This window comes from Pistacia vera, unplaced genomic scaffold (genome assembly GCF_008641045.1).
Source record: "Pistacia vera cultivar Batoury unplaced genomic scaffold, PisVer_v2 Contig3, whole genome shotgun sequence".
NCBI lineage: Eukaryota > Viridiplantae > Streptophyta > Magnoliopsida > Sapindales > Anacardiaceae > Pistacia > Pistacia vera.
This window is the reverse complement of record NW_022196112.1, coordinates 458,137-473,257: the sequence shown is the minus strand read 5'-3', so window position 1 is coordinate 473,257 and position 15,121 is coordinate 458,137. Positions and strand designations below refer to the sequence as shown.

Here is a 15,121-nt window from a genome sequence, read left to right as displayed (position 1 = left end):
CATCGTGTTTTCTGTTTTTTATCTTTTCAATTAACTATCGATCACAATTTTATATTTTGTTCTATAAATATCAGATTAAAAGAGGATTCTAATTGAACATTAACAATAACTTAAAAAAATTATGTGTATCAAAATAATATGATTGAATTGAAAAAAGTGGCTCTGATTAAAGCCTATAAAAGAAATTTGTCCAAAAAATTTACCCTGAAACAAAGAATGAGAATGGGAAAATGGGAAAAGAAGTAAGTTAATTTATGGAATTTGAGTCGTTAAGGAAGCATACTGAGGATATGTTGCTAGTTAATTTAATAAATGTCTCTTGATTGATAAAAAAGGTATCCCACTAACTAGGGGTGAGCGGTTTCGGGTACCCTGCATTTTTCGGGGGAACCGGAACTGCACAGTGCAGGTTCCCAAAAAAAGGAACCGGAACCGGAACCGCACAGTACATGTTCTTCAATTCAAGAAACCGGAACCTAAAATGCAAGTTCCGGTTCCTTTCCAGGGTACCCTATAAAAAAAATTACCCCCCTATTAGTTTAAAAAATAACAAAAACACCTTATAAGTTTACAAATACACCCCTAACAAATTTTCATTATTCATTCATTTGTGTCCAATGTAACTCATAACCTGTAATCTCTAAGCAACACTTGAATTCAATCAATTCATCACAATTCACATAAAATTCGTCAATCAAAAACAACAACATTTTCATCATAATTCACATAAATAATTATTATATTTATTAATTTATTAATTTAATGTTATAATTGGTCAATTGGGTATTTAAAATACCAAATTAATTTAGTAAATTTAATATTAGAAACTAGTAATGTTATAATTAAATAAGTGATCATACTACAATGTAAATTGTAATGTTATAATTAATTAAGTGATCATACTACAATGTAAATTGTAATGTTATAATTAATTAAGTAATATACTATTTAATTATAATGTAATATTATAATTAATTAATTGTTAATCATTTAATTAGTATTGAATATTATTTATAAGAATGTTATAATTAATTAAAATCATACCATAAATTTATAATATAATGTTATAATCAATAAATATAATAATTTGATTAATTATTGTGTAAATTAGTAAATTACTAATGTTTATAATATATGTTAATCAATTAAGTAATCATTTAATTTGTAATGTTTATTAATTATATGATCAACTTATAGTATATGTAATGTTATAATGATTAAGTAATCAACTATAATCTATAATTTAATATTATATTATTAAATTTCAAATCATTTGATTAATATACTAATGTTATAAGGAATGTTATAATTGATTAAGTAATCATATTATAAATATATAAGGTATGTTATAATTATTAAATTTTTAATCGTTTAATTAGTAATGTAATAATATAGTAAATTATTATGTTTATATGTAATGTTATAAATTCATAACTAATTAGTAATTATGTAATCATTTAACTAGTAATGCTATAATTAAGTAAGTGATCAATTATAATGTAATATAATAATATTATAATTTAATTGGTAATTATTTAACTATAATGTAATGTTTAATTAATGTTTATAATGAAATGTTTATAAAGTAATGTTATAAGTAATTAATTTCTTATCATTTATTAAGTATTGTGCTAATGTTTATATAGTAAATTAGTAATTACTATGTTTAAAACAAAATATCATAACTCTAATCATTAATTATTATTTAATTTATATGTTTATATTATTAATAGATAGACATACAATAATGTATAATGTATGTTAAATGATTAAGTAATCATACTATAAATTCATAATTTATATTATATTAATTAAATTTCAAATCATTTGATTAATATACTAATGTTTATAATGAAATGTTATAATTGATTAAGTAATCATATATAAAATATAAAGATATGTTATAATTAATAAATTTTTAATCGTTTAATTAAGTAATGTATAATATAGTAAATTAGTAAATTACTAATGTTTAATAATTAATGTTATAATTCATAACTAATTATGTAATTATTTAACTATGTAATGCTATAATTAAGTAAGTGATCATAAATATAATGTAATTTAATAATATTAATTTTTTAAGTAATTATTTAACTATAATGTAATGCTTAATTATGTTTATAATGAAATGTTTATAAGATAATATTATAATTAATTAAATTTCTTATCATTAATTAAGTATTATGCTAATGTTTATGTAGTAAATTAGTAATTACTAATATTTATAATATAATGACATAATCAATTAATAATTATTTAATTATGTAATGTTATAATTAATTATAATCATACTATATGTAATATTATAGTGAATTAACTATTAAGTAATCATACTATAAATTTTTGTGTAATATTAATTAATTAAATTTTTAATCATTTAATTAAGTTTGTACTATGTTTATAATGGAATTTTATATTGATTAAGAATAATAATATAATCTATAACGTAATGCCATAATTAATTAAATTTCTAATTATAAGTCATTATTAACTATAATTATGTTATAACTTATAAGTCAATTAATTAAGTGGTAATCAATTAATGTAATGCTATAATTAATTATACTATAAATCAATTAAGTAATGTTTATAAAATTATAATTAATTAAGTAATCATTTAACTATAATGTAATGTTAAATTGATTAAGTATGATATTTAATAGTAATATTTATTAATGTTTTATCAATTTATCATATATAATTATTAATTACTAATTTATTATATATATACTTAGAACCTGATAATTGAAGTAATAACTAATATATTATTACTCAATCAAATATACTATTTTATCAAAAATAATTCTTTTAATAACTAAAAATGTAAAACACTTTTAATTGGATCATAATTCCAATTATTCACTTAATTGATCAAAACTTTAATATTAATGTTATAATATATTAAAGCTTTTAAATATGGTGTAATTTATATGTATAAGTATAATTGTATTCGTATATTTATTTAATTAGGTTATTCAAAAATTTAACTTTTTCTATTTTAAATTTTTTTATATGTAAAATAATAGAAACTCCCCCATTATTTACATTACAAATATTTCATTATAGTCCAGTTTCCAATATAGGTTCTAAACAGTTCCAAAAACGGTTTCAAAACAGGTTCCAAACAGGTTCCAAAATAGTTCCAAACAGGTTCCAAAGCGTTCTAAATAGGTTCCAAAATAGGTTCCAAACAGGTTTCAAAACAAGTTCCAAACAGGTTCCAAACAGGTTCCAAACTGGGTACCCTTACAGGTTCCAAACAGGGTACCCTTTTTACAGGTTCCGGTTCCGGTTCCGATTCCTCCACATGCAGAACCAGAACCGGAACCCACAGTAGCGGTTCCAAAAAATTGGAACCGAAACTACCCCGCACAGTGCAGGTTCTGGGTAGGTTCCGGTTCCGGTTCCGGTTCCGTTCTTACCCCGGTTCCGTTCTACCCGCTACCCGTGCTCACCCCACCACTAACTAACCATTAATTAATTTAACTTGAGATCACAAGGTACCTTATAAATCTCAGTAATATAATATTAAGGTTGAGGATTAGATAAGTTGCATTTATTTTGAAATTATCTCAAAAAAATATAATATTAGGAAACTTAGATCAAGTTGCTTAATTATATCTGGATGTCAACTAAAAAAATATAATATTTATTTAGACTAATTAGAACAAGTCTCTTAAACATATTTTGATACCATCCATTGACAACTAATTATATTTTTTGGTCTTCCAATGAACCACTTCCGTCGACAATCTATCCATATTTATTCTATAAACTCACATGGCTTTGCTGACAACATCCATATTTATTTTGTAATAAATTCTCCTATGCAGTCCCCTTCTTCATCCAAAAGACTAGCTAGAAATTAACAATGCAGCCCAATTTCCTTCTCACATCCTCTCCAAAAATTCGTAAAACCAGCATCTCCAACTCCTTATAACCTTCGCAAATTAAAGATATCATCTTTAGATCAATGTCAACTTCCAATTTATGTTCCCTACCTTTTTTGTTACCCTCTCAATGAAAAACCAAGACTTTCGAAAGAAGTAAGCTCTTGGAAACGTCTCTATCCCAAATTTTAACACTCTTCTACCCTCTAGCTGGAAGGTATATCGAGGACAAGCTCATGATCGATTGTAATGATCATGGAGTAGTAATGTCGAAGCTGAAGTAGTTTGCCACCTCGCCCCATTTCTTAGGAGGGATCTTGATTGCAAGAATTTACATCAGTTTTTTCCACATCAATCTGAATCACCCTCAACGCCTTTAGTTGCTGTTCAATGGAACATGTTTGAGTGTGGTGGAGTAGCCATTGGCTTGTGCATTTCACATAGAATAGTTGATGATTTGTGTATTCAAAATTCATTGATGCGTGGAGTACTTCTGCAGATTAGGGTTTGACAAAGTAGTGCATCATCAACCCAGCTTTGATTTAGTCAATTTCCGCACAAGGAAGTGAGGCCTAAAGTCACTCCTATCTCTCAACCTCATCCTGAAATAGGTTGCGTCCGCGACGTTCGTTTTCAGTAATCTTGCCATATCAAATCTGAGAAGGCTTGCCCAAGGAGCTGGGCAATTTTCAAGGGTGCAGTTGGTGACAGCGCTTATTTGGAAAGCGCTTATTAGAGTGGCAGAAGCTAAACATGGACAATTGAGGCCATCTATAATAACTCATTTGATAAACATGAGAGGAAGAACATCAACATCTCTACCAATTTCAAAGGACTCTTGTGGGAACATCATTATGCCTGCTTCGGTGCGGTTCACGCCGGAGAAAATGGGAAACAAAGTTGAGTTTGACGAATTAGTGAGTCTTGTCTGTGATGCAATCACGAATTGTGTAAAAGATTGTGCAAAGCCAAAAAATGGTGAAGATCTTTTCTTGATGGTGGATAGTGCTTGGAAAAAGGCAGCTGAAGAAAGCAAGAGAAATGAAGTAGTGTCCTATTTCTTTACAAGCACTTGTGGGATGCCATTTTATCCAGATTTTGGATGGGGAAAGCCTGTTAGAGTTACAAGGAAAGAATCTTTTGCTGAAGAAATAATTGTGTTGATGGACACTAGAGATGGTGATGGAATTGAGACATGGATAAGCTTGGAAGAAAATGATATGCCAATTTTTCAAGAAGATCCTGACATTATGGCCTTCACTTCCCAGAGAGACCACCATAATGATGATCAGTCAATATTTTTGCGTTCTAAATGCTAAGTTTTAGTTTCTCCTATATAGAATACTTTGGTAACCATGTAAAATGTTATTTTGTAAGAAAAATTGTAGACTTATTGCGCTATCACGTTTATGAGTCAAGTCATCAATGATTCCGTACTAAAATTAAGTTTTAAACACATTGCGTTACTACATCTCAATTGATCGATCTCTCGTTCATGCAAACAACTATGTAGAGTCAGATCCTGTAGTGAAGTCAAATTTTATAGTTGGATCACTAAACATCCTTGAACTTATTTTCAACTACCTAAACCAACACTCATCCCTCATTCTTGTTGCTTAACTAACAATAATAAACTATGTATACATCAGCATAAGTGTTGACATTGATTGGATCACAAACGACATACAAACAGCTTAATTTGGTCAAACCACTGCCACCATTAGATATTTTGTAAATAGTTTTATAAAAGAATTTCAAAATATACTTAGTGTAGCTATTGAAAATTAGATTATTTCTTTAGGTTGATTTTGTAAATGACAATGACAAAAATGTCTTTATATTATGATATTAAAATTAATTGATCGAATCATTTTGTTTAAATATATTTTTTTTTTCTTGCAAAATTAAAAATAAAAGGACAACACAATGGTTGGGCTTCCGCTACCAACAATTGTTGTCGGCCGCCGACGGTGGGTTTGGATATGCGTGAGATTATTTAGATTGGCGCACACTGATCCTGGCAAGCCAAGAGGTGTTGCTAGACGTGCCACCTTTGGCGTTCGTTAGTGGCAGAAATTGGTTGATGGTGGTGGCTGATCGACAACAACAACTGTGCAAAATTTTTTAATTTTAATTTAAAAATAAAAAAATTATTTTGTTATTTATAAATTATTTTAATAACTAATAAAATAAGACATTATAATTAAAAACATTGAAAAAAAAGTGAAAACATAAACCATTTTGGTCATTATACATATAACCACAATTAAAAGCTAAATTTACCAAACATATATGTGTAACTTTTAAATGTCAATCTCAAAACATCTAAAAATACTAAAGATTCAATATTAGAAAAGAAAAAATTGTATAGTATATTATTTTTTTAACCCCACCCCAAACATGTTGCTAGTTGATGGATTTGTGTACTCAAAATTCATTGATGCATGGAGTGCACTTCATGCAAATTAGGGTTTGATAAAGTGGAAAATAAACCAAGCATTGATATTTGGGTTTCCTTTAACCCCAAGAGAAGCAATGCCTGAGATGAAGCATGTTTTTCCAAATCGTCCCGAGTTAAAGATTGCATGTACAACGTTTGTTTTTGATAATCTTTCCATATCAAANATTTTGGTCATTATACATATAACCACAATTAAAAGCTAAATTTACCAAACATATATGTGTAACTTTTAAATGTCAATCTCAAAACATCTAAAAATACTAAAGATTCAATATTAGAAAAGAAAAAATTGTATAGTATATTATTTTTTTAACCCCACCCCAAACATGTTGCTAGTTGATGGATTGTGTACTCAAAATTCATTGATGCATGGAGTGCACTTCATGCAAATTAGGGTTTGATAAAGTGGAAAATAAACCAAGCATTGATATTTGGGTTTCCTTTAACCCCAAGAGAAGCAATGCCTGAGATGAAGCATGTTTTTCCAAATCGTCCCGAGTTAAAGATTGCATGTACAACGTTTGTTTTTGATAATCTTTCCATATCAAATCTAAGATCAATGCTTGACAAAGGGGATTGTAACCCCAGGGTGAAACTAGTGGCAACACCTATTTGGAAAGCAGTTAATACAAGCACTTGCAGGATACCATTTTATCCCAATTTTGGATGGGGAAAGCTTGTCAAAGTGATGAGGGTACAATCTTTTCCTGAAGAAATTATTTTGTTGATGGACACTAAGGATGGTGATGGAATTGAAGCATGGATATGCTTGGATGAAATTGATATGCCATTTTTTCAACAAGATCCTGACATTGTAGCTTTCTTTTCATTCAATATTGTTGCATTCTAGATGCTGAGTTTAACATTATTTCACTTTAACTTTTATCTCCATACATATTGTATAGTCGTGTTTTCTGTTTTTATCTTTTTAATCAACTATCAATCACAATTTTATATTTTGTTCTATAAATATCAGATTAAAAGAGGATTTTGATCGACCATTGTTGTGGCAATCAGCAGAACTACAACTACAAAGGTTCTTACAAGGCTGTACATGTTTCTAACCAACGGTTGAGATCTAATTTTTCTTTTTTACAAAGATTGCGAATGTGTCACTTGTGTAAGTATAAAAGACTTTACTTATTCTACAAGTTGTATTGAAAAATCATTTTGGAATTAATCAAGTTCTTCTTCTCTATTATATTTTCTTTTTGGTTCCTTAGAAAGTTTTGCTGACTTTCTTGCATTGATTCTAGGACTCTTTCATGGTATTAGAGCCTATAGATTAGTAAAGTCATGGATGAATTTGATAATCTTTCCAACTCTAAGAGCAAATTCAAAACCATAGAGCTTGAATTGATGATTCGAAGTGATAATCAATTGAAGAATTTTAGCTTTCTAAGTTCCTTACCTATTGTTGTTGTAAAATTGGGAGAGAAGAATCATAACTACTGGAGGTCTCTAGTACTAACAGCTCTCACATCATTTCAACTCGAAGGCTTCATTAATGGTGAGTGACCTTGTCTTGAACCTTTTGTTTCAAGTAAGAATGATGAAACTGGAGATCTGGGGAGAAAACCTAACTTTGACTATGTAATGATGAAACTGGAGATCTGGGGAGAAAACCTAACTTTGACTATGTAATATCTGCTTTCTAATCAAGTATTCATAAAATATACATAATGAAATTACATATATAAGATAGTAAAAGAGTTGGGTCCAAAATTTTCTTTTATTAAACATATACATTCTTTATACAAAGTTTGGATTACATACATAAATTATCAAAACATGATGGACAGTGTAACCATTTCTCTTCGCGTGCTGACACCCATCCGACCGCGTTCTCACCTAGATCTTGCAACCACAAAGAAAACAACCGGGTGAGCACAAAATAATGCTTAGTAAGTAAATCCTCTACTCGACTGTCCCCGTAATTCTTTCTCTTAACTCTTTCCTTACACTTTTTCTCATCTCATTTATTTTCTCTTTCACACAGTTCTCTTACTTAATTTCTGCTATATGTCACGGCCGGGTGGAGATCACACAGCACCAGCCCACTCTTCGTGATGTTCGGGTGGAGATCACAAAGCACCAACCCGCTTTTCATAACTTTCGGGTGGAGATCACAAAGCACCAACCCGTTTTAACTATCTACCGGGTGGAGATCACAAAGCACCAACTCGTTTTTAGTATTTTTCTCATTCTCTCTACTCTTAGAGTAGTTCATCCACAAAGCTCTCTACTCTTTCTCAAGCCACTTCTCAATGCACAATTAATCTTCTCCACTAATACACTTATGAAATGCCAACATGCACTATTGCAAAAATTAAGGTTTACTACTCATGGGATTTCATCAAACATCTAGTGTGCATACATACACTCTACTTTATCTATGGTTCTATCCCTCTCTTGAACCATCCAAAATGGGAGGAAACTCCCTCACATAACTATGATTCTTGTCATAAAAGAGCATTCCCAAAGAAATACTCAATCTCCTCCAACTTCATTTCAAACTACATCCTCTCAGCACTACATATTCATCACATATTAACACTTCTCATCAATGAAGTGTAACCAACAACCATAAAACAAATACTCATCTCAACCCAATTTCTCAATAGCATAACATACCCATGCATATATAAATCTCTACTTAGTCCCTACTCAAAAGATTTCTCAAATTTTAACTTAGGTTTGATTTACTTACATTGTAAAGCCCTTTCCTTTCCTTTAAAATGCTTGTCCCTTTTCTACAACTTTACATAATAAAACCATAAGCCTTCAATGTACAAATATATACAAAACTTCACATCTAAAGCAAGAATCCTTACCTTAGGATGCCTTAGATTGATTTTCTACCCCAAACTACTCCAAAAAGCCCTCAAAGATCCTTCAAAGATGGAGGGAAGAGTTGAGAGGAAATGGTGAAGAGTATGGCGGTGGAAGAAGAATGAATGAAGGGTTTATGAGGCTTATCCCCTTTTTAGCTCAACTTTCTTCATTCATTCTCATATTGCCCTTGCTTTTCCTTGGAAATTCCATCATTGTCCTTTAAATCATTACAATCACACCCCCACTCTAACATATTCTCCATAAAATTCTCTTGCATTTTACTTCCCACTTTTCTTGCTAATTAAGGGTAGAAAGGTCATTTGACCCCTATGGAGAATTCTCTAGAAACCTTAAGAAACTTTTCTGTCGTCCCGTCGCCACGGCGAAGAATGTTCCATCGCCCCGGCCAAAAATTACAGAACCGACATCGCAACACAGAGTTGACGTCGCCGCGGCGAAGATTGTAATACCAAGATTCCTCAAATCTCAACCAATTTCAAGGTAAACACTCAACCAACTCAGTATACCATTTCAACCAAAGACCAACCAACCAAAAATAACAACATACAAACTCAATTGAAACTGGATCAATGAACATTTAAGTAATACAACAAATCTTAACTACGTACCTCAAGTGGGGTGTTACAGACTATTTCTTTTGGAAAAGAATTGATCAATTTCTTATGAGTTGGCTGTAGTCATCAATTTCTGAGTCAATGTTTGGATATGTTGCTAAATGTTCGAGTTCTTTTGAAATCTAGAAAACTCTAGAGAATCATTTTGTTATTGAATCAAAAGCTAGAACTATGCATCTGAGGAATTTATTGCAGACCCTAAGTATTAGTGAATTTGGGTTTAAGGTGAAAAGCTATGCGAACTCTCTTTCAGCTAGTGGAGTAATTTTTAGTACTGAGGAGTTAGTGGCTTACATATTAGATGGACTAGGTCCTGAATATGATGTAGTGTCAGTACTTTTGTCAATTAGAGAAGATGATCTTGCATTGCAAGAAGCTCAGTTTTTTCTTCATAAACATGATATTAGATTGGAAAGGTACAATAGTGTACATAGTCTTTATCACGATAACTCTGCCTTAGTATTGAGCAGAGAAGAAGCTTGCCAGAGAGTTTATGGGAAGATATTAAGTAGAACAAGGTTGTTGGAGTGTCTCCAATATAAGCTTAAACTAAGCTTGTTTTGTAAAAATGAAAAGTAAAAGTCAACATGGATGCATTTGTAAAGTTTGAAATGTTGTTTTCTTTATTTAAAACATTGTGTTTCATTCATCATTCTTGTAATGGATGGGTATATAACAACATGAATTCTATTACTAAATCAATTAATCAAATTCCATTTCTCTTCTTCAAGAGCCGTGCTTCATTTTTCTTTTTGAGCTTTGGAAAGCTATCACTTAGTAGCACAAAGACAAATTCTTGTTCACTCCTATCATAGTTTCAATTCTGGACAATCCTCATACAATAACTCAATATTATATCCTACACTCACACCAACACCAACACCAGCACAATATTCAACATTAACACCAATCTTCACACTAGTATCAACAAAATATCCTATACCAATACAATACCCTGCACCATTAGTGCAATATCCTACAACAACACCAATTTTCAATCCTAGGTACAACCAATACTTTTCCAGTTCAACACTACACTCAAAGCTCAGATCATCTATCAGCTTCTTCTTTTTACTCTCATAATGCTTTGATGGCATAAGATGTTAGAAGATTTGATCCAAATTTTGGAAGAGGAAATGGCAAAAATTTCTTTAAGCTTAGGATCTTCTGTCAAGTGTGTAAAAAGCCTAGTCATATAGTTGTGCAATGCTACCATAGACTTGATTTGACTTACAATGGTCCACAAAATCAATCTCAATAGCTTCATTACCAACAAACCATTCAACAATAGCTTCAATCCCAACAAACAATTTAGCAACAACCTCAGTACCAGCAATCAGTTTAGCCATCAAATCAAACTAATTTTTCACAACAAGCAAATCAAGCTTATTACTTGCAAAAGGATTTTGGTTCTATAGATAACACCAAAGAAATCAGATCAACACATGAATTATCTCAGCTCAATTCATCACAGCAAGCTCATTAGTTTATAGCTCTAATGTCCTATTTCGCTCAACCAATTTTAGTAGCAGACCCTCAATGGTATCTTGACTTTAGAGCCAACAGTCACATTAGCTCAACTGTTCAAACACTTGACAATGGTAATCCTTATGTGGAGCTGAAAAAACTACAAGTTGGAAGTGGTCAGTGCCTATCTCATGTTGGTGACATTTATTTTTCTACTTTGTTATCTTCACAAAAGTTGTGAATAACCTAGGTTTTAGTGGTCCCTCAAAACACAACAAAATATAATCAGGATTTCAAAACTCACTTAAGACAATGAACTTACTGTTGAATTCTTTGTGGATTTGTGTGTTATTAAGGACAAGGTGACACAAGCAATTATGTTGCAAGGCATGCTTAGAGATGGATTGTATCAGTTGACCTTGGGATCTTTTGCCTCCAAGAATAATACTTCAAGACTATCAACAACTAGTTTAGTCAATTCAATTCCAAGAATAAATGCTCCTGTTTCATCAGGATGTAAAACTTTTTCCTTGTCACCAATAAGTTCTAGAGCAAAAAACTTTCATTTGACAAATGTTGCTATTGCCATCAGATAGAATTTAGAATCAGTTGTATGTTATATGAGCTTGGCCATCCTCATTATAAGGTGTTATAGGCTGTTGTAAATAAAATCTCAAATAAAAGGATTGCCACTTCTGTCTCTATCCTACAAAGTTTCTCTGCTTGTAAGTTTGGAAAGTTACATCAGCAACCTTTTCCTCATTCTGAGACTGTTAGTACAAAACCATTGGAGTTAGTCTTTTCTGATTTATGGGGTCCTTCACCAGTTGTTTCAAAGGAAGGTTACAAGTATTATATTGTTTTCTTGGATGATTTCAGTCGATACTCTTGGATCTATCCATTAAAATAGAAGTCAAAAGCCTTTACTATTTTTACACAGTTTCATATGTTTGTGGAAAGATAGTTTGAGACTTAGATGAAGTGTTGTTAAACATATTGGGGAGGAGAATGATTCTATTATGCACTCTTCCAAATGGAAAATTCCATGTAACTTATCCACTGGTTCAAAGATTCAAGATATTTCATCTTTTTAAGATGCTGATAAACATACTTTAGATCAAGATGTTGTTGCCTTTGACAGTAACATAGTATCAGCTGAGGATCGACTTCAAGGAGTTTATAAAGTTGTACAAGATGTTGCATCAGTCCCTGGTATTAACTTAGAAGTTCAGCTTCTTCTGGATCAATATCAACCAGTCTTGCAATTACCAACAATTCTTCTCATAACCTTCATCCTATGGTTACTAGATCAAAGACTACTATTGGAACACAAATAATATCCTTGTTGAAACCAACCACATCTACCTGTGAGCTTTCAAATATGCATGAGGCATTAGGTTCTTTAGAATGGTTTTCAGCTATGCAAAAGGAATATGATGCCTTGAAACTAAACGACACATGGGAAATGGTTCCATATGATAGTACTTTGGTTGATAACAAGTGTGTTTTCAGAATCAAATATAATATGGATGGAAGTATTCAGAGGTATAAGGCTAGGCTGGTTGCTAAGGGGTTCCAGCAAACTTCTAGGGTTAATTATTTTAAGACCTTTTCCCTTGTATAGTCAAGCCTTGTACTATCAAAATCATCTTGACTTTAAATGTCCCATACAACTGGAAGATTAAGCAAGTGGATATCAATAATGCCTTACTGAATGGAGAACTTACAGAAGTGGTTTACATGACACAACCTATTGGATTCATTAACTCCATCAAACTTGCCCATGTGTGTAAATTGAACAAAGCTTTATATGGTCTTAAGAAGGCTCCTCGAGCCTAGTTTGAAAAACTAAAAAGAGCTCTATCGGATAAAAAATTTCAAAATTCTTCTTCTGATAGTAGCTTGTTCATTTATTATTCTTCTACAAAAGTTGTTTACCTATTGGTCTACGTTGATGATATATTGCTTACAAGTAATGATTTCTCTTACATTCAATAGTTAGTTCAAGAGTTAAATCAAACTTTTGCTTTTGAAGATTTAGGTGAACTAAGCCATTTCCTTGGGTTTGAGGTAATAAGAACCATTACTAGCATTTTATTAACTCAATCTAAGTGTGCTACTAATTTTCTCAAAAAGTTTAGAATGTTTGATGCAAATACTATCTCAACACCTATAGCTGCCAATACTAAATTGGTTAAAGATGGTAGTGCTTTATTTGACAATCCAACTTCATACAAAAGTGTCATTGGAAGTCTTTAATATCTGACTATGACTCGACCAGATTGTCTTTTGTTGTGAATATACTAAGTCAATTTCTTTAAGGTCTATCAGTTGCACATTGGGTTGATTGTAAAAGGGTGCTAATATATATCAAGGGTACTCTTGATGTTGGTTTTAAGTTTCAACCTTCTACAACCTTTGTGCTAGAAGGTTTTGCAGATGCCGATTGGGCTAATGATCTCAATGATAGAAAGTCTACTACTGGCTTCTGTATTTGTCCTTTTGGTAATCTAATTAGTTGGACTTCTTGAAAATAAAAGGTTGTGGCCTTAATTTCTATAGAGGCAAAATATATACAATTACTCAAGCCTCTACAGAGCTTGTTTGGATTCAACAATTACTTCAAGAGTTACAGGTTTCTATTTCTACTCAATCTGTTTTGTGGTGTGATAACAAAAGTGCAGGTGCACTAGTTGCTAATCCTATTTTTCGTGCTCGAACTAAACACATCAAAATGGATGTGCATTATGTTCAAGACTTAGTGATTTCCAAGTGATTGGTTGTTCAGTATACTGCTTCTGAGTTTCAAGTATTTGATATACTTACCAAACCTTTGCCCATCATAAGGTTTCAAATGTTGGGTAATAAACTTCAACTGAGTTCCCTTGTCAGTTTCAAGGAGGATGTGAAATCTAACTCTATTTCTCAAAGTGAACAGTCTGATCTTCTGCCAATTGTTGAATTTTTTGAAAAAGGTGAGCACTGACAATACAAAGTGTGGACGATTGTTATTCGTGCAGTTATCCTACTATGATATTGTGTATTAGCAAGCTTTTGCAGCAAGATCTAATTGCTCAGCTTGAGGGACGATGTGGTTTTGAATTAACAAGTTTGGATTCACAAGTCAGCATAGCAGCATTGATATTCTAAGTTCAATATTGAGATTCTAGAAGCACTAAGTTCTAAGTTGTTCTGCTAGAGGATGTTGTAACAATCAACAGAACTACAACTACAAAGGTTCTTGCAAGGCTGTGTTTCTAATCAACAATTGTGATCTAATTTTTCTTTTTTAACAAAGATTGCCAATGTGGCACTTGTATAAGTATAAAAGACTTTACTCTTTTACAAGTTGTATTGAAAAACCATTTTGGAATTAATCAAGTTCTTGAAAGATATTCTTCTCTGTTATATTTTTTGTTTAGTTCCTTAGAAAGTTTTGCGACTTTCTTGCATTGATTCTAGGACTCTCTCAACCATTAATAATAACTTAAAAAAATTATGTGTGTCAAAATAATATGATTGAATTGATCAAGTTCGGTAAATGTACACCTTAAAAATGGCGCTGAATAAAGCCTATTTTGTTGTTAGAAAATCTCGTTACTCGAAAAATATATATATATATATATATACATATATTAGATGAGTAGTTGACAAGAAAGTTCTTGGAGTTAAATTGTGAAAGCAAAACCAGTTGAAGAATTCTCAAGCAGCCAAGGATTTCAAACCTTCTAGAGCCAAAAGATGAATAAGAGTCTATAAAGACTAGGTAGTTCAACTTGACCTACTTTAACTATTATATANAGAGCTGAAAAATTTAAGAAATGAGACAA

General features: G+C 31.3%; 1 protein-coding gene across 1 annotated transcript; it reads left to right on the top strand.

Annotated features, from left to right (window-relative positions):
* Positions 1 to 4,290: 4,290 nt before the first annotated feature.
* LOC116135419 (pelargonidin 3-O-(6-caffeoylglucoside) 5-O-(6-O-malonylglucoside) 4'''-malonyltransferase-like) lies at positions 4,291 to 5,212 on the top strand. Its single transcript, XM_031421123.1, has 2 exons — positions 4,291 to 4,398; positions 4,505 to 5,212. The coding sequence occupies exons 1-2, from the start codon at positions 4,291 to 4,293 to the stop codon at positions 5,210 to 5,212; spliced, it is 816 nt and encodes a 271-aa protein (XP_031276983.1).
* Positions 5,213 to 15,121: the final 9,909 nt, after the last annotated feature.